The 23,379-nt window shown below is 39.4% G+C and overlaps 1 protein-coding gene across 1 annotated transcript in view; it reads right to left on the reverse strand.

Annotated features, from left to right (window-relative positions):
• The window catches only part of LOC102294103 (A disintegrin and metalloproteinase with thrombospondin motifs 16), a 52,814-nt gene extending 29,477 nt beyond the window's left edge, over positions 1-23,337 (reverse strand). The window contains exons 1-9 of the mRNA XM_005936021.3: positions 23,029-23,337; positions 22,830-22,920; positions 19,433-19,791; positions 8,793-9,150; positions 6,026-6,228; positions 4,525-4,608; positions 3,712-3,871; positions 827-932; positions 494-631 (exon numbers count right to left, since the gene is read on the reverse strand). Coding sequence (XP_005936083.1) covers positions 494-631; positions 827-932; positions 3,712-3,871; positions 4,525-4,608; positions 6,026-6,228; positions 8,793-9,150; positions 19,433-19,791; positions 22,830-22,920; positions 23,029-23,115 — 1,586 coding nt within the window. The 5' untranslated portion in view covers positions 23,116-23,337. The remainder of the gene's footprint in view (positions 1-493; positions 632-826; positions 933-3,711; positions 3,872-4,524; positions 4,609-6,025; positions 6,229-8,792; positions 9,151-19,432; positions 19,792-22,829; positions 22,921-23,028) is intronic.
• Between the last annotated feature and the right edge of the window lie 42 nt (positions 23,338-23,379).

Raw genomic sequence — 23,379 nt, forward strand, 5'->3', positions numbered from 1 at the left:
GGCGCGTTGTCTGTGATGGCTGTTTTCCCGCTTGGGAGAGCAGGCTATAAGCAGAACAGTGCACAAACCAACTGCCATGCAAACTTACGGCTTTTACAAGCATGCATCTTGATGCACAATAAAAGTGCATTTTGTAAAAGAGCACTAAGAGAAATGTAGGACCATATTTCACTTAAATTAGCTGCTATGGTAACTACATTCTTTACTTAATTGCATGTAGCCTCTTGTTCATTCAAAGCTTTAAAATTGCTTTTGAAATATAAAATCTTTTACAGGTTTTATATAGGTAAAGTACAATTTTTCACTTGACACATTAAAAATAAAAAACACAATGAATGCATGAATTAATTAAGTGGCCAGTTTGAAAAATGTAGTTGTTGTGTTTGTTGTGTGAACTCTAACAAAAAGGCAGACATGAAAATTCTTAAAAACACTAGTTTAATTTCTTTTAGTCAACACAATGAAAGTAAATTAAAAAAACCCAACTGCTTACTTGAGGAAGCGGCTGAGGTACTGACGGCTGCAAGCAGACCAGGAGAAGACACCGTTGTGACCAGCTAATGTGGGAGACATGATGTTGCCTTCTGACTTTTTACAAACATTCCCTTCACCATCATGGACCATTCCAAAACTGGAGAGTTAAAAAAAGAGATTTTTATCTACAGATTCAGGTGACATAATCATCTACTTCACAAGTAACAAATGCAGAAGTTGTCATTCTAATAGATTATTTATTTTTACATGAATTAAAACAAATTTTGGTACATTTTTCATTTCATTGTCGAACAAGGTTGAACGAGGCTGAATGTACTTTGGAAACCCTTACTTGTGTCCTGATTCATGGGCGATGGTGAATGCCAAACCCAGGCCAGTGTCCTCATTAATGGTACAGCTGCGGTATTTGCTACACATCCCGCTAATTGGCGCAAACCCTGCAAAAGCAGTGATAGATTTTTGTTTTTGCAATCTTTAATACAAGTTTTATTATTTATTAGTTTAAAAAAGCCATTCCAAAAATAACTGTAATTGGTTAGTTAAAATAACTGCTGTCAAGTTGCTTCTTCTCAGCTTTTTAACTCTACATTGCAAGAGAAATTTCTCAAACGATACGCACTGGTGTGAATTTGTGGAGGGCACATGTCGGAAATATCAAACAACATCAGTGAATTCAAATCCTTCCATATGATAACATATGGTTCTCTATATAGTCACATATGCTACCTTTTACTTCACTTTAAAACATTCTTTCCCTATCTTCACATATTTCTCATATCTCTCATTCTCAGTTAAACTCTTTTATAGTATTCAGCTCCCTTTATGCCTCTCGCTGTCCTCTCTCCTCCCGTCTCTCACATTTACAGCAACCTCTGGCTCTGAATCAAAAAGGCTAATCCACACGAGAGCCTCCCTTAACGTTTTTTCCTTAGAGTTTCATGGCGAATTTGGCCTTAAATGTTGTTTGATTTACATCTCTAAGTCTTTGCCACAGAGTGGCTCATGTATATAACTAATGTGAGCAATGATATTAAATATAACAAGGGAGATTAACTGTGAGAACTACCATTTATTTCTTTTTTGTGTTAGGAAAGAGGTAGGTCATTGATATTATATGACAGTTTTGAAATATGAATAAAAACATTGAAGAATAGGGCTCTAATAGTAATCCAAATAAACAGTGAATGGTTGTGCTAATGCCTATTTTACATTGTACTTCTGGGAATTAGAAAGCACTGATTCTTATTTTGACTGGACAGACACACAAACATACACACACACCTTTTATCTAAGCTCGCACAGCTGTATGGATGAGGCTAGTGCTGGTTTCGACACTTTATTGTAAAATCTTAGGTCTGGGGAAGTTACACTCTTGTGTTTTTCTGGTGCAAAAAAGGGGAGTTTTTTTCTCACAGTGTGGAAGATAAGAATGTGTTTGCACGGTCATTACCCCAAATAAGCTTCTGTTATTGCGCTAGGTGATGCACACTCACAGAGACAGCGTGTGTCTGAATGCTCAAGCCAGCTGAGCTTAGTCTATGTAGAAAAACACTAAGCACTCTAAACTAAATGAAAACCTGATAATGTGTCCACTTTCTGAATTTCTATCTGGTTTTTCTGTTATCTCTGTTAAATACGGTTGGCTAAAAAAAAAAAAAAAAAGTAAAAAAAATAAATATTCGGATACTAATTATCACTAAATACCTAATTACTATTGCATCAGATAAACTGTGACATGATATAGCACTGATATCAACAGTGTTATCTTTGTTTCACCTAGCTAACACACAACATGCTGAAGGCATGTTGCTGCTTTACTAGCAGCTGAATATGGCGTCATTTTTGTGCCACTATTCTGAGCGCACGTAAAAAAAAATGCAGGTGCAAGTGTTGCATTTTGAGGAGAAATTTATTTTGAGCGAAGAAAAGCTAAATTTGAGTGAACAAAATTCATTGCTGCGTGCAAAAAATGTATTTCAGTGTTTGTTATTATCCATACACACACACACACAATAGCAGCCCCTCTCGCTCAGTTTTTGCATTTGCGCTTGCTCGCAATGTGTTGCTGCGCTCTCAACATTTCTACCCGTGCGCACTCAACTCTTTCTCTACACCGTTATATTTGTGCCACAAAACCAGCCAATCACAGACTTGGATGCAAAAAAATCTGACTGGCTGTTTTGGTCTCCAATCAGCTCGAAATGACGAAATGCAATATCCCAGAATCCATTTCGTCCAGAACTCAAACAAGGCAGTGGCGGAGGAACACAGAGTGGCGGCGTTTGAAATATTACTCTGGGTCACAAAATAAACTTTTAAGATATTTTCATGCGAGAATGGTGCTGTGTGAACTTCAAATATCTGCTCGATTTATCAAGACATCACATATTTGCATGATTTTTGTTCACTCAAATTTAGTTTTTCTTCGCTCAAAATAAATTTCTCCTCAAAATGCAACACTTGCACCTGCAATTTTTTTTACGTGCGCTCAGAATAGTGGCATAAAAATAACGCCATAGCTGAAGATGTCCATCACAGCAGTGAACAACACTTTATGAACAATTTCAAGAGGTGAGTAAAGCCCCCTTTTTCAACAATAATTAAGCTCTAAACAGGTAGCACAAATGTCAGCCTGGCCAGCACACACAATTAACTTATAGCCGCATTAGCTGTCTCTTAATGATCATTAAGGTAGCAGCTAGCAGCTATGGCTATTATTGGAGCTAGGCGGCAAAATCACTTGTGCCTGTATAACAGTATTTATTTATTAATTTAAGAGGATTTTGCAATTATTTGTTTCTTGTAAAGTCCCTAATTAAAGCTGTGAAAAGTCTAAAACTAGACAGAAACAATGGCAGCGTACCTTACCAACAATATTTGATCAGTAATGAAAACATGGTACCAAATCACCAGAAATACAAAGTACCCCAAACAGCCTAAAATTGTTGTTATTGTTTTTTGATCGGATACTGATAACTGGTAATACATTTATAATAAATCTGGATTCAACATAAAGTTAAAAACTAAACATAAAAATAAAGAAGATGATAGATTTTGCTTTCCAGGTTAAGGTACGCTGAGCAAATATGATGGATCGGTGTATTGACAGGATTGTTTATTGCCTCAAATGAGGCCTTCTGGCATTTGGTTGTTGCAGAATCTGCTCTTTTGCGATTTACAAGCAATAGAGCAACAAAGAGGTTTTTAAAGTCATACCAAGAGTATCACAGGGTTCATTCTTCCAAGAGCAGATGTCGAGTCCCGTGAGGAGGATGGCGTGGTCATGGTGCCGGCCCTCTCTACCTCCCAGGGTGGACTGCCAGTGGCAAAAGCTGTTCAGTGTGTGGTCTGCATGGTGGTTGATTACTAAGCCATTCTGTGACATAAAACACATAAAAAGATATGATGACAGTATTAACTTCATTGAGGTAAAGCATTATTATCCATATATTTACTGCCAACTTACAGATTCTCTCTGGGTCTTTATAATCAATAACCAAGATCCTTTAGACATATAGCATGCATATTGATAACAACATAAAGGCTTACAGATTTTCTTTTGTGTACAAAGGAAAACGTCTGAGAACATTTTTGTATTTTCACCATTCCTCCTGCTTATAAATACTTAATTTTAAAATCTATGAAGTGGCTGGAAAGTCTAAGCCATTGTTCTCAAGCTGCTTTACTTTTCCCAACTGTACCCCAACAGTTTGTCTCTCTCTGTCTGTGTCGCTCATTTACTCCTAGACTCCATGAGAATTTCCCCTGTGGCACAGATCCAGGGAAATACATGCTCTATTTAAACTGTAAAAGCCCCTAGTTGTTACAACAGCCCCAGGAAGATTTTGGAAGGACCAAAAAGATCTGAAACCTCAGGCAAAACAAACAAATAAACATACAAATGATCCTTTTTTGCATTTTTTTTGCCCTTTGGTATGTACAGCTAAAGAACATGGTAAAATATTGTTAGTGTATAGGGTTGAGTTGTCTGGGTGAATGATGATTCTGACTAAAAACTGACACGCTCACCTGTTCTTCATCCAGGAGGACGAGACCCACAATCACTATGTTGATATTTCCCCCTATTGTGCCATCTTTGAACAGACTTGAGACCTAAAAGGCAAACAGACAATCATTATGACGTATTATTAGCGCATCTGGCATTTGTCTAATCCATCTCAAGTAATGTTTCAAACTCATGTAATTTGAGACATAAACTACATGTGCATGAGTAATTTTACAAAGTTTAAAGTGGCTTGAACGTGACCATCAAAGTGACATCTGAAGTACTCGCCTGTTTATACAAATGCAGGATCTGTCATTAAAAACTGTTACTGGTACTTGAAGAGGATCTGATTAGTACAATCTAGGCTGATGTGTTAAAATGTCCTTAACTTATATTTATGCACCACTCCCATAATATGACTATGAGGGTTCGCTGTATGCCTTTCTCTAAGACCTCGCAAATACATCTTTAGGAAAACTCATTCATTTCCCTCTTTTCGTCCTGCTTTGCGCTGACTCACAGGAAGACACATGGCCGTGGTTTGTTGCAGAAAGGTCAGGGAGGTCATCAAAGAGCTCACTTAAACTAAGCTATGCTGAAAGCTGAGTGTTTGGCAGGCTGTCAGATTTCTGAATTGATTAGAGCAATGAATCCCTATATGTTTTTACATATAGGAATAATGTATCACACCTGTTTCCACAGATCTGTAGTGTTTTGTGATGCATAGTGCACTGCATGTTTTTTTAAATAAGTAACTTTGATTTTTTTTGTCTTTCCACTGTCACTGTGAAAGCATAATTCTATACAAAGCTAAAGAGCTTATTAGATTTCCTTTCCAACAAATATTAAATGACTTTTGTAAGCCCCATGAGGGCTGGCAGGTGGTGTGAAGCGTTGGGTATTTTCTGTGAAACCTCATATAGTATTTAGGTGACTCCTATGAGGCCGGTGACTGCTCTGACTTTGTTTTTACTACAGGGAACTATGTTTTCAAAATAGATGGATTATCTTTGGATTTGTCAGTCAGTCATTAAGTAGCAAAACAAGTGTGACGGTATTCGCTTACAGATAAGCTGAGAGGAATGGAGGGGGACACTGCAAGCGTTGTGGAGATGATCTCACCCAGATATCAGTTTCCTGTTTTAAGATCTCTGATAAGTTAGTCTAGCAGACAGGATTGTCAAGTAACTAAATCCTTACTTCAAATAAATTGCATGGCTTCCTCTTTCATCAGCTGATGTTATGGTGTATAATAGCAAAAAAAGCACAGCATCCTAAAACTTCATTTGATGATGTGACTGCAAAGTTACACCAGGCTTTGTGGTTCTGCTGTTAAAGCCACTTGTAAAAATACAAGACAACTTTCCCATAAAGTTACAAGACATCATATTTGGTATTCTTAAAAAAACGAGTCAGCCTTAAGGTTGATTTATGTAACTCCTGTCTTGAATCTGTGCTGCGCCCATGCTAGCCTATAGGCAGAGTGCACATCAAACACAGTGGTAAAGACTAAATTTGTCTCACCATGTTAAGCACAGTAAGAACATATGTAGTTATGTTCTCATGGCCATGGTTGTCCATCATCTTTCTGTCCACCACCACAAGTGTCTCCACATTGAGTCCCTTGTTGGCCTTGTTCTTCATCAGCACTGCCCTTTTATTCCTGGGGATAAACTTGTATTCATCTGGAAGGATAAAAATATCCTCTTCTGGAGGTTTCGGCATGTCTGTGAAAACAGATGGAAAAAGATATAGAGTAAGAATTCATTAAGTAATAAACTGGTCTGAAGCAAAATGATGTAGTAACAGCTGAACAACCTGAACGGAGCATTACTCAGTGATCTATGGCTGCACAGTTAACATGATGAACTACTGTATGGAAGCTTCCGAGTGACTGATGAAAGCCCAAACAATAGCGCATATAATAGCGCCTTAATTGCAGCCATAATGTCCATGACAAATGCAAGCCTTCCTTTCCATTGCTGATTACATTTGCAAGTGATTTGAAATACATTTGTAGCCACTGGCCAAATGTTTACCTTTGCTTATGTGTGCTAACCAGCGATTCTGGCAAATAGCTGGCAACAGCTCTGGATGATTAACCGTGCTCTTACTTTTGTGACCTGATGTCATGGATAAACTGCCAACTGTGCTTTTTTTTTTTTTTTTTACTGTTGTTGACTCTGGCAGTCTCAATGTTATGCTACCATTAAGTGTGAAATCCTAGTATGTGTTCTGCCTTGCAGTAGCTACAGTTACATAAAGTAACAATATTTAAAACAATATGAAATATTTACATGTTGAAAGCACACACATTCATCTGAAATGTATGTGCTTCCAGAGCTGTTTCATATTCTATAGACATGTAACATAAATATAGTGTATTTTTGTCCCAAAGTGATGTTTTTTTTGTTTATTTGTTTATTTAGTACTATTGAAAGGCTGTATTATGAAAAAGATTTTGTAACTTTTGATGAATTGAAGCTTGCTATGTGAATCTGGGAGTAAAAGCACCTTCAAACATTCAGATTTGAACTATGACATAAAGTAGAACACCTGTTAGTGCAAAAGCACAGCATGCAACCATAGTATCTTGTAACGTTATCTTCTTAAGTCTTATTTTCAGTGTTTTGATAGGTTATCAAAATTTTGACCTGCTCATCGCTGGCTTAGATAATCTATAAAGGCTAGAAAGTTTGCTTATACAGGCGGAAAGCAGGTGAATGACCAAAGTGCCCTTCGACGAACACACAACGCAGGTGTTCGGTGATATCATCTTATAAAAATGCAAACATCATTGTGTTTTCATAGGGACATACAGCTGCTCTCGTTTGAAAGACCCCCGTGATGCAAGCAATGTTAACGGATCTTGTGGTAATTTCTTGAGAGCAAACATTTGTCATAGTGCAAAGTAAACAGAAGTTATAAGAATTAACCTTTACTCATAAAATCAACCACAAATGTCTAAATAATTACATGAAAATGATGATTGTTCGAGGAATCACCTAATCATGAATGAGTGTTATTGTGTTTAAAGATTTTCAGGCTAAGACAATCTGCTTTACAACATTTACAATCCCCATGTTGTGTAAGTGACAACACACTGCTGATTGTCTCCTTTACATAAAAAGGGGCTAATGTCTTAACAATATGTGAAACCCAAGTCAACATAGAATGTGTTGCCTTTAATCTGGTGTTACAATTTAAAATGAGACACAGCTGCTGCTGCTGTCCAAATTTCACAAGTATTTGTGAATGTTTGCTGCACAAATATGATGATATTACCATCATTAAATAGCAATTTGATGCTTCCACCAGCCACCCTCGTGAAGCTGTTACAAACAGAGTAAACCACAAATGTAAACACATGTAATATTATCGAAGGGTAAGAAGGTTATTTAGTAAGTGTTAAGTGCAAAAATGACTTCATGGCTTTTTTTTTATAATTAAATTAGTAAAAAGTGATCCAATATCAAATCCACCCTAAATCGGAGAATATGTGAGTAAGGCTGACCTCAAAATAAAATAACATTGTTTGGTTCTTAAACACTTAGGATGTCACCAATCCAGAAAAGTTTTGTATAGTATTTTTTCCCATTTTACTAATCTAAATGTTCTTTGCATTCTTCGTTATTTAATACTGCTTTTAAAGCAATTATCAATCTTGGTAATTGCTTTAAAAGCAGAATCTTGAATTACCAATTCAAATTCTTGATATTTCCAGTCCAAATTCTTCTTCTTGCCAAAAAAACAAAGACAAAGCAACAAAGGAGAGTTAAAAATAACCCGAACCAAACAAAAAACCCCTTCAGTAGTTTGTTTGGTACAGCTGTTACTCTATCTATTACAATCTAGCAGTGCCTAGCCATCCATGAAGAAGAGGATTTATGAGGCTGACTTTAGTTGGCAATAAGATAGCCACCTCATTGTTAAAAACTTTACCTAGCCGGCCAGATTAAGCACTTAAAATGAAAGTTTAGTGGTGCTGTTACTTTCTGTTTGACTGTGAAAACCCAAATACCAGTGAGATTTGGCTAGTTGACACATAATGATCTATGACCCCTATAGTCAAGAGACATTGTTAGGTTAGCAGTGCTTGCAATTTCTTTTGCAAGTTTCCAGGTTAAGGTGAAATTGATTGTAATAAACACTATGTAAACCGAATTATTAGAGGTTTAAAAGTATTATAACAAGCAAATAGGAAGGTGCAGGAATCAATAATGTATGTAAATCTTAAGAGGAATACTACAATGTTACATTAGCATTAGAAGGAGAAATTGCCCTTACATACATTTCTTCCTTCTCCCACAGAAGTGTTGCTTCTGCTTCTCCCCATGTCTGTAGTCGCTGTCATGGCGATGGTCATTGTGCTGTTGGACACTTCCATGATGTTTTATCAGGTCAGCTTGAGTGTTGCTGTTATTGTTGTCATGCTGTTTTTGCAGTCCCTTGTATTGATGTTCAAACACTGTGTTGTCAGCGGATCTCTTTTGAAGCACATGTTGCCGCTGTGTTTGGGAATCCCTTTCTCTCTTATAGAGGATGTGTGGCTGATGACCGAAGGACGCTGTGAAGTTCTCCATCTGCGCCAAGCCGTGTGACACGGGTCTCAAGAAATATTCTGCATCCTGTGTTTGGATCAAACCTGACTAGAGGCAAAATAGAGAGTTTGATTAGCTTTACAGCACAACCTGTTACCTAGGCTGCACTAATCTACTGTTGCACCCATGTTGTCTACACTCAAGCCATGTGGAAAACCCTCAAAAAAATCATTCTCAGGCCAAACAATCTTGAAAAAAGAGGGTCTCTTCCCAACTTTTTTGTGAAAAAATATTTAAACGTGACCCAATAATGAAATATTGTTTGCTAAAACCTCAAAAGTTCACAAATTCTTTTCCACTGAAAAAGGCCCAAAGGGCTGCAGTCATATATTTTAATGATAACGTTACGATAATTACTCTCGCCAGCTTTTCATTTAGCGGCCCAGTCTGCCTCTTTTAGCAATTAGTCAAGGTTTGACCCTTAGTCGCTCTGAACCCGCCTCCCTTAAACCTCTTTAGGTCACTGGCCACGTTTCATCATGTTTAACATCTGTTTTACTGTTCAGGGTCAACCGTTATCTCACCTAAATTTAAACCAAACTTGGTCAGACAGAATGATTTTAAACCCAATGGGCTGGTGGCATAAACATGATATATGCTGTATAGCATGTATGTAAGAGAAGCTCTTAAGAGCCCATTTCCAGCTCTGTTTATCCTGTGACATCTTTAATACAACATGGAATACGAGAATGGGCGACATGAACATCTTCAGCAGCAACAATTTCCTTTTACTATATATGAAGATCAATGTGTGCTTTTTTGGTGCCACAGCATAACTTAGACATTCAGTTACAGGTTGCTTTTGTAAAAGGCCAATCAATATGGCCACTTGAAAAAGAAAGTTTTGAAAGAAAGTGTGGGTACAAAGTAAGTACAGTACCAGCTGTTAGGGGCTACTAATTAAATTAATTAATCTGAATTGCTGGCACTTTCCTGACCTGGAGGTCAGGTCAAAATGGGTGATGCAACAGGGTAAAGATCCCAAGCATAGCAGGAAATCTGCAACAGAGTGGTTAAAAAAGAAAAGAATCAAGGTGTTGCAGTTGTACAGTTAAAGTCCAGACCCCAACAAGGTTTTAAATCCTTTGGCAGGACCTTAAGAAAGCTGCGGATAAATGAATGCCCATAAAGTTGTAAAGAAGAGGGCCAAATTTCCTCCACAAAAGTCTTAAAGAATTACTTCAGGTTAACGCTGCCAAAGGTCATTATGCACGCTACTTAATAATGGGGTGTACTTAGTTCTTCAAGAATTGCATAGAATCTTGTGAAATGCTTATTTTTCACATGACTGTCAATATATCTGCACATATTTTAAGGACACAGCAATTTTCATTTATAAATGTTCTAACTGGGTCAGTCTGAATTGTAGCAGTGGCATGTTGTTATTAATCTCAGTGGATAAACTGAGTCAAAAGCCTTTTTGAATCTCTACGTTTTACAGTGACAATTATTCACAATATTTTTTTAAGCTGACCTTATTCTCGCTTTATTTTTCCCTCTATCCCTGTCTGTGTCAAAGAGACATTTCAGCTTTCATATTCAGCTTTTCAATAAACTTCTATCAACACAACAGATTCAGACAGTTGGAGATGGTTTCTCTTGCTCTCTTCTTCTCTTTTTCACTCTCAGTCTCTCTAAACATGCACCACATTTGTGATGACAGTCAGTTGGCATGTAGTGTTTGTACTTTAACTGCACTTGGCAGTTACAACCATTTCCCTAAAATATGTTTAAATGACTACAGTCGCCACTGCTTTTTTTCTTTCATTTTGTTTCACTGTGAGTGGAGTATGAGGCCCTTCATCCCTGCAGTCAGATGCTGGCTAACAGAGACACAGTGACACAGTTGCAGTGGTGAGGTAGTGAGTGTGTATTAATGTGTCTTTGTGTGTGTATGTGCATAAGTCAGTCCTTACACAGTACAAAGTGGAAGTTTGTGTGTGAGACAAAACAGTGGGAGAGACAGCTGGAAAATTAGGGCTCATAAATGTGAAACTCAAAAGTCTGCACGTGTGGATGTCTGCAGATGTTTCCATATCTCTAAGTAGGGGAATCTCTGGTAGCAATAAGTTAGACTCGCAGGAGCAAATTTCAAACAGTGATGTCTTTCATGCTGACAAGGTCTTCAGAACCAATTTTTTCATCATCACTCATCAACCTGGGCCGTTTACCCTTCATACAGGTCAGAGAACTAGCGAAACAGAGTCTATGGAAAGTACCGCGTTGAGCTTTGCATGTGAAAACTATGAGGTCGATACAGATGTGTCAGCTATGACCACAATGACCATGCAGTTTACAGCTTTCATCACATACTGTAGTAAAAAAAGTTATTGTCAGTACTGTGCATTTATGAAGTAATTAGCATGATTGGTTCTACAGCTGTCAGAATGGCTTATTCCTTGCAATATTATCAAATTATGAATATTCACACAGGTAAATGAAAGAATTATATATCCAACTGACCACATGATTCCTAGAGTGTGACATTAATGGTAAAATGGGGTAGAGGGGCAGGCTGCTGGGGTACTTTTCAAATCCTACTGTCAAGTTGTATGCTCAAGCCAGAGGAGAGCAGTTGTTATTTACAGATGTCCCATATTCAGATAATGATCATTTCCCACTATACAGTAACTGGTGTTTCACAGATGAAAGCTACCTACAAACAGCAACACTATATGGACACAAATGTAGGCCTAGACTGCTTAGTCTTTGAATTCAGCTGTTTTCAGTCCCATTGCCACGAGTGTAAAAGTCAAGCACTTAACCATGCAATCTGCTTTTGCAAAAAAAAATTGTGGCTCGTTTTAAAGAGCTCACTGAATTCGAGCATGGTACTATAATAGGAAGCCACCATTGCAAGAAGTCAGTCTGTAAAACGTCTTCCTTTCTAGATATTCCACAATCAACTTTAAGTGGTATTTTTGCAAAGTGGAAGCGTTTAGGAACCACAGCAACAGCCGCAAAGAGCCAGACCACGTAAAGTTGTCGAATGCTGAAGCGGAAAATGCGCAACAGTCGCCAACGCTCTGGTGACTCAATAACTGCAAAGTTGCAAACCTTCTCTGGCATTAACATCAGCAAAACATTCCATGCCAGAAAGATGAGGGTGCGTGATCAGTTATTGAGGGAAAGAAAGAAGTGAGAAAGAGGCTTACTAAAACGTTACCACCTTCCACCATTGCTGGCCCGCCAACGGTCAAGAAATACCCCAGCCAGGATTGTTGCTTATATCACATGTGACAACCTGTGCGTGATTCCACATGGCACCCGCCCCGGCGCTGTGTAATCACAGACAATTGTCAACAATTGGTTCCAAGTCACGATGAGGCCTCTGACCTGAACTGTGCTGCCGCCAACCATCAGAACTTCACATGCTAAGTATTTATTTTTTCTGTGTGGGTGGTTCAGGGATTGAACACTGGGGCATTAGTGTGGTGATATGGTAAAGCAGCTCTACAGGGGAAAGACTGCCAAGAACATTTAAAAAAAATCCCTTTTCATCATTTTTTTTGTTGTTGTATGTGGTTATTTTTAGTCAATCCATTGCAATGAACAAGACAGTCAAGAAAGGAAACCTATTGAGTGAGAGAACATCAACCATAGGATTTAAACCTGCAGCATGTGTACTGACTGTTTAGCTTGCGGTTGTTATAGAAACAGACATCTTTTGATAGCTAATAGCAGTAGTTTAGACAGCGCAGGGAAATCTGGCTGACATTCAGTCTCAAAAAGAACTGTATCTACAGAGAAGATATTTTCAGAGCTGCACTATTTAAATTTGACTTATTTGCAGCTGTATGCTGCCAACTTTATAAGTCATGTGGTTAGAAAAAACCTTTAATTTCCACTTTTGTTTACATTTGCATATGATACTTCGCTGTAACAGCATTTACAATACAATACATGAAGCAAACAGTTCAAGAGCAAGTGGTTCGCCATTTCAACCGAAGCCAAAGGCTTTCCACTGGAGACATGTCAGCAAGCATGAACAACAAGATAGCTATGGCCACATTTCAAAGTGACAGTGTTCACTCTTTTACTCTTTTACTAATGTATCTTACAGTTTGTGTATACTGGCTGCTTTGTCTTTTCAGCATTGCTGTAACACAGCGGTTCCCAGATATCTGTCTACACATATACGAAGTGATTTTTGGAGCTGACCATGGTAGCTTACTGCCATGTCATGGCATTGCAATATTTTGTCTATGCAACTTCACTTTTTTTCCCGGGTCAAATCATCAGTGTCGCTTTAATATTTTAAATGAGCGCATGAAAAGCTCTTTCAAAAGCATCGCAAAGCCAAGTTAGGGATGAGCAGCTAATATGCTTGTGTCTGGAGCTCCATCATAAAAAGGACCATGAGTCACACCTCCACATATTATCCTGTTTCCTCTCATCTGCATTTTGTCACATAGACTGAAAGGACTGTTTCTCTGGAAGGATAGATCAATGCATCTCATTGTTTTACAAATGCTGTCAATGTATTTTGTCCTGTGCTTCAGATATCCAATCCAGATGTTGATACCACAGTATTTAACTGTTGGCTGTGAGCTCTTCTAAAATATGCTGATTTCATTTTAAGTGTTCTATTACTGAATACATCAAGTTTCAGTGACAGAAAACTAGACACGCAGAGGTGTTGTACTGTGTGTGCAATGAATTTAAACAAAGCTAAAGGATGCCGTTACTCAGCTAACAGCCAACAGACAAAAACAGATTATCTTTTTTATGCAGTTTTTGAGTTGAGCACAAACAACATACATGCACTTTCTTTAATTTAATACGTACGTGAGCGTGTGTGTGCAGGCTGCTATGTTAAGAGATTAGGTCACACTGGTCCCTTTCCTAAATAGCCAAAGTCATCGGATTACACAGTACGCAGTATGAAGTGCAAATAGCAGTCATAAAATGCTGAAATACTACTTGGGAGGGCGCAGACAGCTGGACTCTGTGTCAGACTCATCCAGACAAGCAGCAACAAGAACGCGGGGGGGGGAGTAGGCGGGCAAGAAACAGAAGGAAAACGGAAATGAGGCGGGGAAGCGCTCAGTGCATTACAAGATGCACCTGACTGTAGGCTGCATATGTTTCTGTCGTTATTTATCTCTACCCCTCCTCGCTGTCCTCGACAAAAATACGTGGCAACTTTGGCATCTCAAACACAAGGCTTCACATTTCCAAACAATCCGTCTTTTGACAGAACAAAGTGCTTCAAGAGATGATGCTGCAATGCTTTATTTGTCATCCACACTGATTCCACGATGGCTACACTTCCAGCAGCTGAAGACAAGGATTCAGATTGTGAGCTTTGCGTTGACAGAGTTAACTGAATAACTGTGAATTGCTCTCTCGGGTCATATTTTAGTTTAATGCGCATTTCTTTACGAATTAGAGATTCCTGCTGTATCCAAAATATCCAGCACGGATTACACAAACTGGAGGTCCTCATTACTTAATCTCCGTGGTATGGTGGAGGAAACCATGAATGATGAAGCCTTGATAAAACTGTTCTCACATCATTGGGTGCACAGTATCTACTGAGAAATGGTGATAGCAACCTGCCAAGACCACACTATGTGCTTTCCAAAGCTTCACTAACATCAGTAGACCCATCCCTCATATTCGCTTGGAAATCCCAGAGGTGGAAGAAATGTGCAGCATTCTATTATTACCATGATTGCGTGCCCCGAGGCAAGAAACACACCCATCCTTTTACAAGTGGAAAACACATACCTTCCAAGTGATTTGTAGTGGCAGGACATTAAGAATTTCCCTTTGATACAAAAGGAAGGTGTGCTTTACAAGTCTGAGTAAAATTAGCCAAACTGATACAGATGTAGGTGAAGCACAGGGCTAAAGTACAGATGTGAAAAAAGGACATACTGTATAGAGAGTAAGCAGTTGCTTATTAGTAGTTACTAGTTGAAAAAAGGTTATTATGCATACCTTTGTGTAATGTTCATGGATGCAAATTAGCAGGAGATTAAATAGCATACAAAAAGGCACAATAAGACCAAATTGTTACTTTGGTAGTACAGTGCTGCTGCTATGCTGTATACAGAAAAATATTTGAGAAAATGAGTCATAATAACTCAATAATTTAAGCTAGCAGGTTCCAGCATGGGGTTTGCAGACAGCCAAGTCTCAAAGTTAATATATTTACAGATAAAAATCATGCTTGCAGCTCTGTGAGGCTTACAACATTCTTTTACGTTTTGCCACCATGCTGGTGAGTTCACAATGTCAACTAGCTGCTGTTAGGTAGGCTGGATGACAATAACGTTGTTCAACATATTAGTTCGGCATGCTAAACATCTTGTGTCTGAGTAGGTTTTTCAACAAAGCTTGAAAAAGAAGGCAACTGGAGTTCTTTAGGTGTATGAAGATGTTTCACCTCTTATCCAGGATGCTTTTACGGGTCTAAAATGGCTATTTACCCCTAGTAAGGGGTTGTCCCCTTTGGAAGTGGTCTTGAGGTCACTGACCTACTATTGATCATGTGAGTTATCTCAAGGTGTGAAATAAGGCATGGGTCATTACCATCACCTGTGGGTTAAGGATGAAATCCCTGTGAAACCTTGGATGAGAGGTAAAATGTCATCACAAACCTAAAGAACTCCAGTTGTCTTCTGTTTCAAGATCTCAGGAATAACATCTTTTTTCCCCTTTGTTTGGACCAAAAATTGCACAAGATGCCATATGTAGGCATAGGGATGAAAAGAAAGTTACCAGATTGGAACAATTTCTGCATATCACTCCTCAATAGCCTCATACCCATAAAAGCAGGACTAAAGCATATCATGCTGCAGCATAAAGTCGACACAGAGAAGGAACTGTTTTATGATGGGCTGTTCCATGTCTGTGTGCTGGTGTATGAAACCCTTTGGCAGGTGATCAGTGGGATTGGCCTGAAACTTTTATTCCATCAATTCATTGCTTGTAAGTCAGAGATTTTTACGGCTGATCACCCTCCTGTCATCAACTGCATGGGCTGCCAGAAGATGAGAGTTGAAAAGGCAAATTATAAATAGGCTTTAACAATGTTACACTGCCTGCAAGAAGAATTTTAGCACTTCAAACTTCCAAGGAGAGAGCAACGACCCTTATATTCTTCGTCAATGTCACTCCTTTTCACTCTGATCTTTCATTATCCTTCTGTTGGCGTCGATTAGCCAGCGTGAGAAACCCTAACCCTGCAGCTTACTCTAAACACAGATGGATGGTGTTAATTTTTTTTTTTTTTAAAGAATGACAGCGCAAACAAATGTGATGAAAGAGTCTAATCTAAGTTGTATCGCTGTGCATTTGGAGTCCAGGTGCATTGCTGCTCCGGTCAATATTTACCTGTTCCTTGCTAAAGCAAACTGGCCAAAGTGCAAGGTCTCCCATAAGCTTTCAAGTAGTCCAGTGAACTCTGTTATGACGTTTTGACCAGTTGTATGCAACATCTGTAGCACGCACACACACTTAGATTAACTGGCTGGACTTGAACACTTGTCCAAAAACTTTGAACCTTAACCAAAGCTTATATTAACGTTAAATCAATCTAAACATCTTCATATTAAAATCCGTTGAGGTATCATGTACGTTGACACCACAACGTAACAATGTAAATGGCTTAAGTCCCTAAAAGACTGGCACTATGCACAGCCAGTTTAACCCTATAGGTATGTAGGTCTTTAGTGCAAAAACTCATCCTATGTATCAACACTGACTGTGTGACAGTGGTGAAGTTAAATATTAAAACGTATGCAGAAAAATTCTTATATGCAGTTTAGCGCTTAATAAAATGCATTCTTCCCTTTTTTTGAAAACCAGTAACCAGCTTGATCTTTTCCCTAGAATCTAAATACCTTTGCCTGCTGATATTGCTTTGCACTTCCCAACTTCACATCAGAAAAAGCCAAATTCCCAATGATGCCCTGACCCAGTCTGTCCTAGCCCGCCTCAGCCGTGAGAACAACATTTACAGTCTCTGCAACCCTGGACCTTTTGGCTGGATCTTTTATTGGGATCTGCCCTGAAATGTAGACACACACACACACACACACACACACACACACACACACACACACACACACACACACACACACACACACAGAAGAAGAGAAGCATCCCTGGAGATGTGCCATTCTCTGCCTGTAGTTTTAGAGGGCAATTCTCAGACACAGCAGTGGTCCCTTACAATGAAATATAAACAGCAAACCAACATGGAATTTATTTTAGCCTAATTAAAAACACTAAAAGCCATGCTTAAGTGAAATGTGGTCAAACTGGTTTTTAGGGGAATTTGCTTTTGGTAAAACTGTGAAAAGAAACAAGTTCAAACAATATTTCTTTTTTCAGATGAAAGCTTATATCCCACTGGCCTAAATGCATTCACTAATGGATGTCAACTGACAAATGAAGCATTCCACTGATGTTGAAGAACAAAATGAGGAACACTTGAGAACTTCTCTTTTTTTTACCAAGCTTCAGCTGTACAACAGAAAAAGAGTAGAATGTATAATGAAATTAAGTGGCATAATAGCAAATAAAAAGAAACAATAAGACCAAACAAATCAATAAAATTCTCAACAGAAAGTCTGGTTGAACAAAAAAGGTTTGAGTCAACTAAACATAGCTGTAGTGGTAGACCGTTCCAATGCCTTGTGCCACAAGTGCCACAGGCTGAAAGGCTCTGTCTCCACTAGTCTACAGTCAAATGTGTGAAACAACTAACACATGCTGAGCCTGTGAACGAAGACTGCAAGCAGCAGTGTATTTTGTAAGAAATAATCTCGAGCCTGGTGATTTAGTGCTCTGTGTGTGTACGTACGGTCATTTTAAACTTACTGGCAGCCAGCGTAAAGAACATGCTGACTTCAAAATGAATAAGTGTGTAGGTAAGTTTTTGTATTAATTAAGTCCTTTGTTCTCTAGTCCAGACTGCTAAGAGGGTTAATATAACACTTGGGGTCTTAGCGTGGCACTACCTCACTTGAGCTTATTACAGTAATTTCTTCTTTATGTTCATACAGCACAGGAGGACCACCAAGGCGAGAACTGGAATTTAGCCAGTAAATCTAAACAGAATGTAAACTAGTCCAGAGGATTTAATTCAGATTGATTCAGTCAGCATTTTTAGCCCAAACTGCATAATAATGACTTTTATGCCTAAAAAAGATGGACTTATTATACATTAACGAGTAGAAAGAAAAATAAAATTGCTTCCAAACACTGCTAGAGCAGATACCGAGTTAGTAATTCTTTCCCACACCTCACTCTGACCAAACACACAAATACAGCTGATCATTTAAACACCAATAAATCTGCTCAGGTTCGCATGTGGATATCTGCTTACTGTCTGTGTAGCTTTTAGAGTGCTCAGAGTTTAATTTCACCTGGATTGGATTTGCACCCATTTCAATCCTCTTTAAGCAGTGACAGCTGCAAACGTTGCGGCCTTCAAGATGATGCAAAGGTGCTTCTCGTTGTTGGAGGAATATTCAAAATATTTTTATATCCGTGTAGTAAACGCCATGTGATGGCCATGTGCTAAACGTAAAGATAAAATACCATCAAAACATTGTCATGGCATATTTGGCCCATGTGTATTTTTAGAATTTTCCTGGCTTGTAGCAAACATGATGTGAACATGAAGCTTAGCTTTTCCATCCATTAGTTATTCATTAGCTGACTTACAACTAATAATGCATGACACGCTGGAACGAGAACCTCCTGTGTATGTTTTGCCAACTTATTCGGTGGGTTTTTAAGTCAATTTAAGTCAATTTTCTCTGCACACCAGACAGACAATGGACTGACTCAAGAACTGTGTGAAAGACAGCCATAGAAGCATACTGTCGAGAGTCATAATGTTTCATCAAAAAGTATGGCGTCTCACAATGAAAGAATTGCAATTGAATTGAATTTACTGTCTGTCTTTTGTCTCGGGGTGTTAAGTTACTATATTCCAAACTTTGTGTTGAAATCCAAAAAAGGTCAATAACCTTTCTCTTCCTGCCTCCCCGGTTTTGCCATGACAAGAACTCTGACACTCAGTGTTTATAGTATCAGCGGTCCCAGGATGAGCCAAATTTCTTTGGCTCCCAAGCTCGTTTTTTTTTTCTCGGTCATTGAGTGCAATTAGAGAACTCACTGCTAAACCTACATGCTGCCAAAACTTAAGCAATATAAAAATGTCCCTGAGATGCACTTTTATGATGAATTTACCGTGAAGTCTTTTTGACTGATACAGATGCACACACACCCTTTATCTGAACTATTTACTGACTTTCCTTTCTTATCTTCAGAACCCATCCTGCAGCCCATCTTTGTTTTGACTCACCATCCCCATGCATGTGGATAGTGCCACAGAGGAGTTGACCCTTGACCTCAGTGACCCTTGGTAAAAGCAGAGGTCATCCTGATGGTAGGCCCTCAGGCTCTTGGTGCCATTCTTTCCCAGGACCTGGATGGTGAAGCCAGGTGCAATCAGGCTTTCCGAGGCGTCCCTCAGCTCCATGTGGAAGTCCTGCCCCAAGCCTCTGAGTCGGAAGTGGACTGTTTCGCTGATGCTTTCAGCGGCAGATGAGTCTGCGTCTGAAGCGAGGGATCTGCGCCGCCTCTTGCGCTGGTGGTGGGCAATTTCATGAGAGACGTAAGCGCCTTGGTGGTCGACCTCATATGGAGATACAATCTCATATTCTGGAGATAAAGTATGTTGAAGGAAGAAGAGGCAAGGAAAGGGACAGGAAATGTGAAAAGACAAATGAAACACTGAGTGAAAATTGCAATCACAACACCCACAAAAAAGGCAGCCACAAAAAGCAACTAAATCTAGTCTTTTAATGTGGACATATTAAATATAAAGACATTTCTTAACTTGGAACTATGCAACTGAAAGCCTGCTGAGAGGTTTTAAACTGTGATGAGAGAAGACTATATTTTTACAGATACAAAAAATAAATGTTTAGCCTCATGGTAAATCTATACTAATTTGTTGTGTCAACATAATTAATTGTGAATTGCTGCACATTGTGTCAGCTGCTGCCTTGGTTACAACACGGTCTAAAACTACAGCTTTTTGCTTTTCTTTGTTAGCTCTCCTCTGCCTGCCTCATTTACTTTTGCTGACGGGGTCAAAAGAGGATTACGAGAAAAGGAAGCTTTCTAGACAATTCCAGGCCTTTTAGTAGAGAGTGAATCATGTTTGACCAAGTACTTTATTTCTTTTATATAGCTCAAACTGGATAACAGCAAGTCATAAAGGGAGATGGTTGAATGTCATTGTCAGCCCTTGTGTTGTAGTCCAGTTAAAAGTCTAATCATGCTGTGATCATAAGAATTAACGGGCTTTCCTCAAAAGGTCAAATCAAAAGTAGCTGATTTTATACTGACTCCCTGTCTTGGTCCAAGTTTCATTTTGAGGAAAAATCATGTGACAGAGAATATTGCTTAAGGTCATCTGAGGAGTAAGAATGGCAGAACAGACTAAGGGACATCTTTTATAAGAAATGAACATATTCACTCTTGCATATACTTGAAATATATATAGAAAAGGTGCATGATGGCCAGCCATCTATCCATCCATCCATACAGGGTACATCCTGGACAGGTCACCACTCTGTCACAGGGCTGACACACAGAGACAGACAACCATTCACATGGATATTCACAGATATAACCAGTTAAGAAAGGACAATTAAGATTAACCACATGCATACTTTTGGATTGTGGCAGGAAGTTGAACTTACGGGAACCTACGCAGACACGAGGAGAACATGCAAACTCCACACACACTGGATTCAAACAGAGGACTTGCTTTCTGTGAAGTCACCGCACTAACCAATGCACTGCTCTGCGTTAAATGTGCATGATTGCTCTCATTTTAAATTATTTATTTATTTATTCATTTTTACCATAACTTTTGTTACTGTCCTGGGAACTTAGTTAAAAGGGACACTCGATGCTGTCGTGTTTTAAGTCACACAGCTTAAAACATTTTACAGTTGATGCTTTAAGAGTAATCTGGCAGCAAACAGACATAAGAGCATCATGGCTGATTTTGGCACAGTACTGGAATGGCCACTGTAAATGTGTTTAGCCATGCAAAAGTGATACAGTGTCACTTTTTTCAGGTTAAAGTGCACAGAAATAACAACAACATTGGACAGTCAATAAGGGCATGTCCCAGTTACCGTACAGGCTGACCTGCTTTAGCAAGACCTAACAATGAGTATATATAGCACTGAGACAGACAGGTTCTGGCAGTGGGAAAAACATGCAGGGTGGCAGACTGTGTGTCATCCCTGCCTGTGCCAATGCCTGCTTTTTGGTGCATCTTGGTCATTCAGTGTATCTACACACAGCACCCTGTCCTCAGCAGCGGGTGAATTATTTAAAGCACGTTGATTTGCTACGACTGCATAAGTTTTAGCATGGGCAGCCAAGGCAGGAAGCAAAGCCTTGACATGTCACCAGTCTTATCTATCTCAGAGTTACAGGACTGCAAAGAGCAAACACATGCCCCAAGTCTCAAGCATTTTCTATGCGGAAAGCAAAGCTCTTAAGCAAACCCAGAAAATGGTCCTCTCTGTCTTTGCCTCTCTGTCCACATCCCCCGAATGCATAGACACACACTTGCTTCCAGTTAACTGCTTGTCCCACCCTCACACAAAAAACAGCTGCGGTGACCCATGTCTGACAGTATACAAACAAAGAGTCCGCGAGAACAGAGTACACATACACACACACACGCACAGACACACACACATGCACACAGAAAGAGAGAGACAGACAAGGCTGAGACAAGATCCTGCAGTTGTTGGTTTGTTGGTTTAGTGGCTCCTGAGTGCCATTAGCACTGATGAAGTCTTCAGCCAGTGGGCACCTTGGCTTAAAGATGATAAAGGAATGAAAATATGAATTCTGCATATGAACTCGTTCTAACATATGAATGTTGACACATTAACAAGGAGAAGTAATTGTTGAAGCGCTGCCTATGACACTAACTCAAAACACAAGCGAGGGCTTTCCCATTCCTTTCTGTTTCAGATCATCCGCACATGTGCTCACAGAGAGTTCATTTATGCAGACATATTTATGAACTTTCATGGTAACAACAACAACAACAAAAGATCTGGTAGAGAACTGCAAAGAAGTTGCTGAGTCATCACACCACATGGGGTTAGATCCACAAAAACAAGAACAGATGAAAGCCTCGCTCTTAACTGCTGGCACTAATAATTGACAAAGCAGGCATCACTGCATCCTGAAGGAAGAGTTTGGTCACTGTCCCAGCTAGATTGCTCTGGGAGCCATTTTTATTGTGTGTGTGTGTTTTTTTGTCACCCCCCCCTTCTTGTTCTGGACACGTGTGTTGACTTGACACGTTAATAAATAATTCCTTTCATGTAACGTGAAATAAGTGAAACGACTTTTACAGAATGAAAGAATTCCTTATTTTGCTGTAGACCACAGTTTGAGATCCTCTGCAGCATGCACCAACTAGTGACTCCGAGTCAGGGTACAGGTTGCCCCCCAGCGGTGAATGGCGGTAACGCACAACGCAGGTGAGCGCCGTTTGATGCTGCTGACCGCTTTATGGGTGAGCGAGCGAGAAGTATTTATTGTCTTAATTCAGCTGAAAAGCATAAAACAGACCAGCAACCAACAAAAACATCATTACAGTGGCAAAAACACATCAACACTTCCCCCCTCTGGTTTTCTTGTTTAAAGCCTACCTGTGTTTTGAGGTAAATTGAGAGACCGTAGCAGAATAGATGCGCCTTGATCACATTCGGCACTGTCAGCACCAGCATTCATAAGAACGCTCTGCGCGAGAAGAAGAAATGCAAATGAACTTGTTTGAGTAATTATGCAGAAAGCACTTGCTTATTTGATTTCCTGAAAACTTTATGAGCAGCATGCACGCAGACTTACGTTGCCCAGGGTGAGAAACCACAGCAGGTGGAAAAACGACGGTCTCCAGTTTCTGCACGCTGCGCAAGACAAACGCAAGAAATTCATGTCCGTGGATCACTTTTAACACACCTCCCAGCAGTATCGATATCTTAAATAAAACAGTTCAACAGCAGCAGCAGAGGCAGCACTTCTGCTTTAGATGAATGAAGCATCAAAGAGATTCGCATGCAGGCTTCAGTTCAACCACTTTGGTCTCCATTTATTTCCATGCGGAGTTCCAATCGCGGTAAACTGCTTGAACTCCAGTCCTCTCTCCCGGCAAGTCATTTTCTTTCTTTCCACTCAGACAGCCCTACAACCTCCCCCCCC

This window comes from Haplochromis burtoni, unplaced genomic scaffold (assembly GCF_018398535.1).
Source record: "Haplochromis burtoni strain Fernald_Lab_line unplaced genomic scaffold, NCSU_Asbu1 Contig_206, whole genome shotgun sequence".
Taxonomy (NCBI): Eukaryota; Metazoa; Chordata; class Actinopteri; order Cichliformes; family Cichlidae; genus Haplochromis; species Haplochromis burtoni.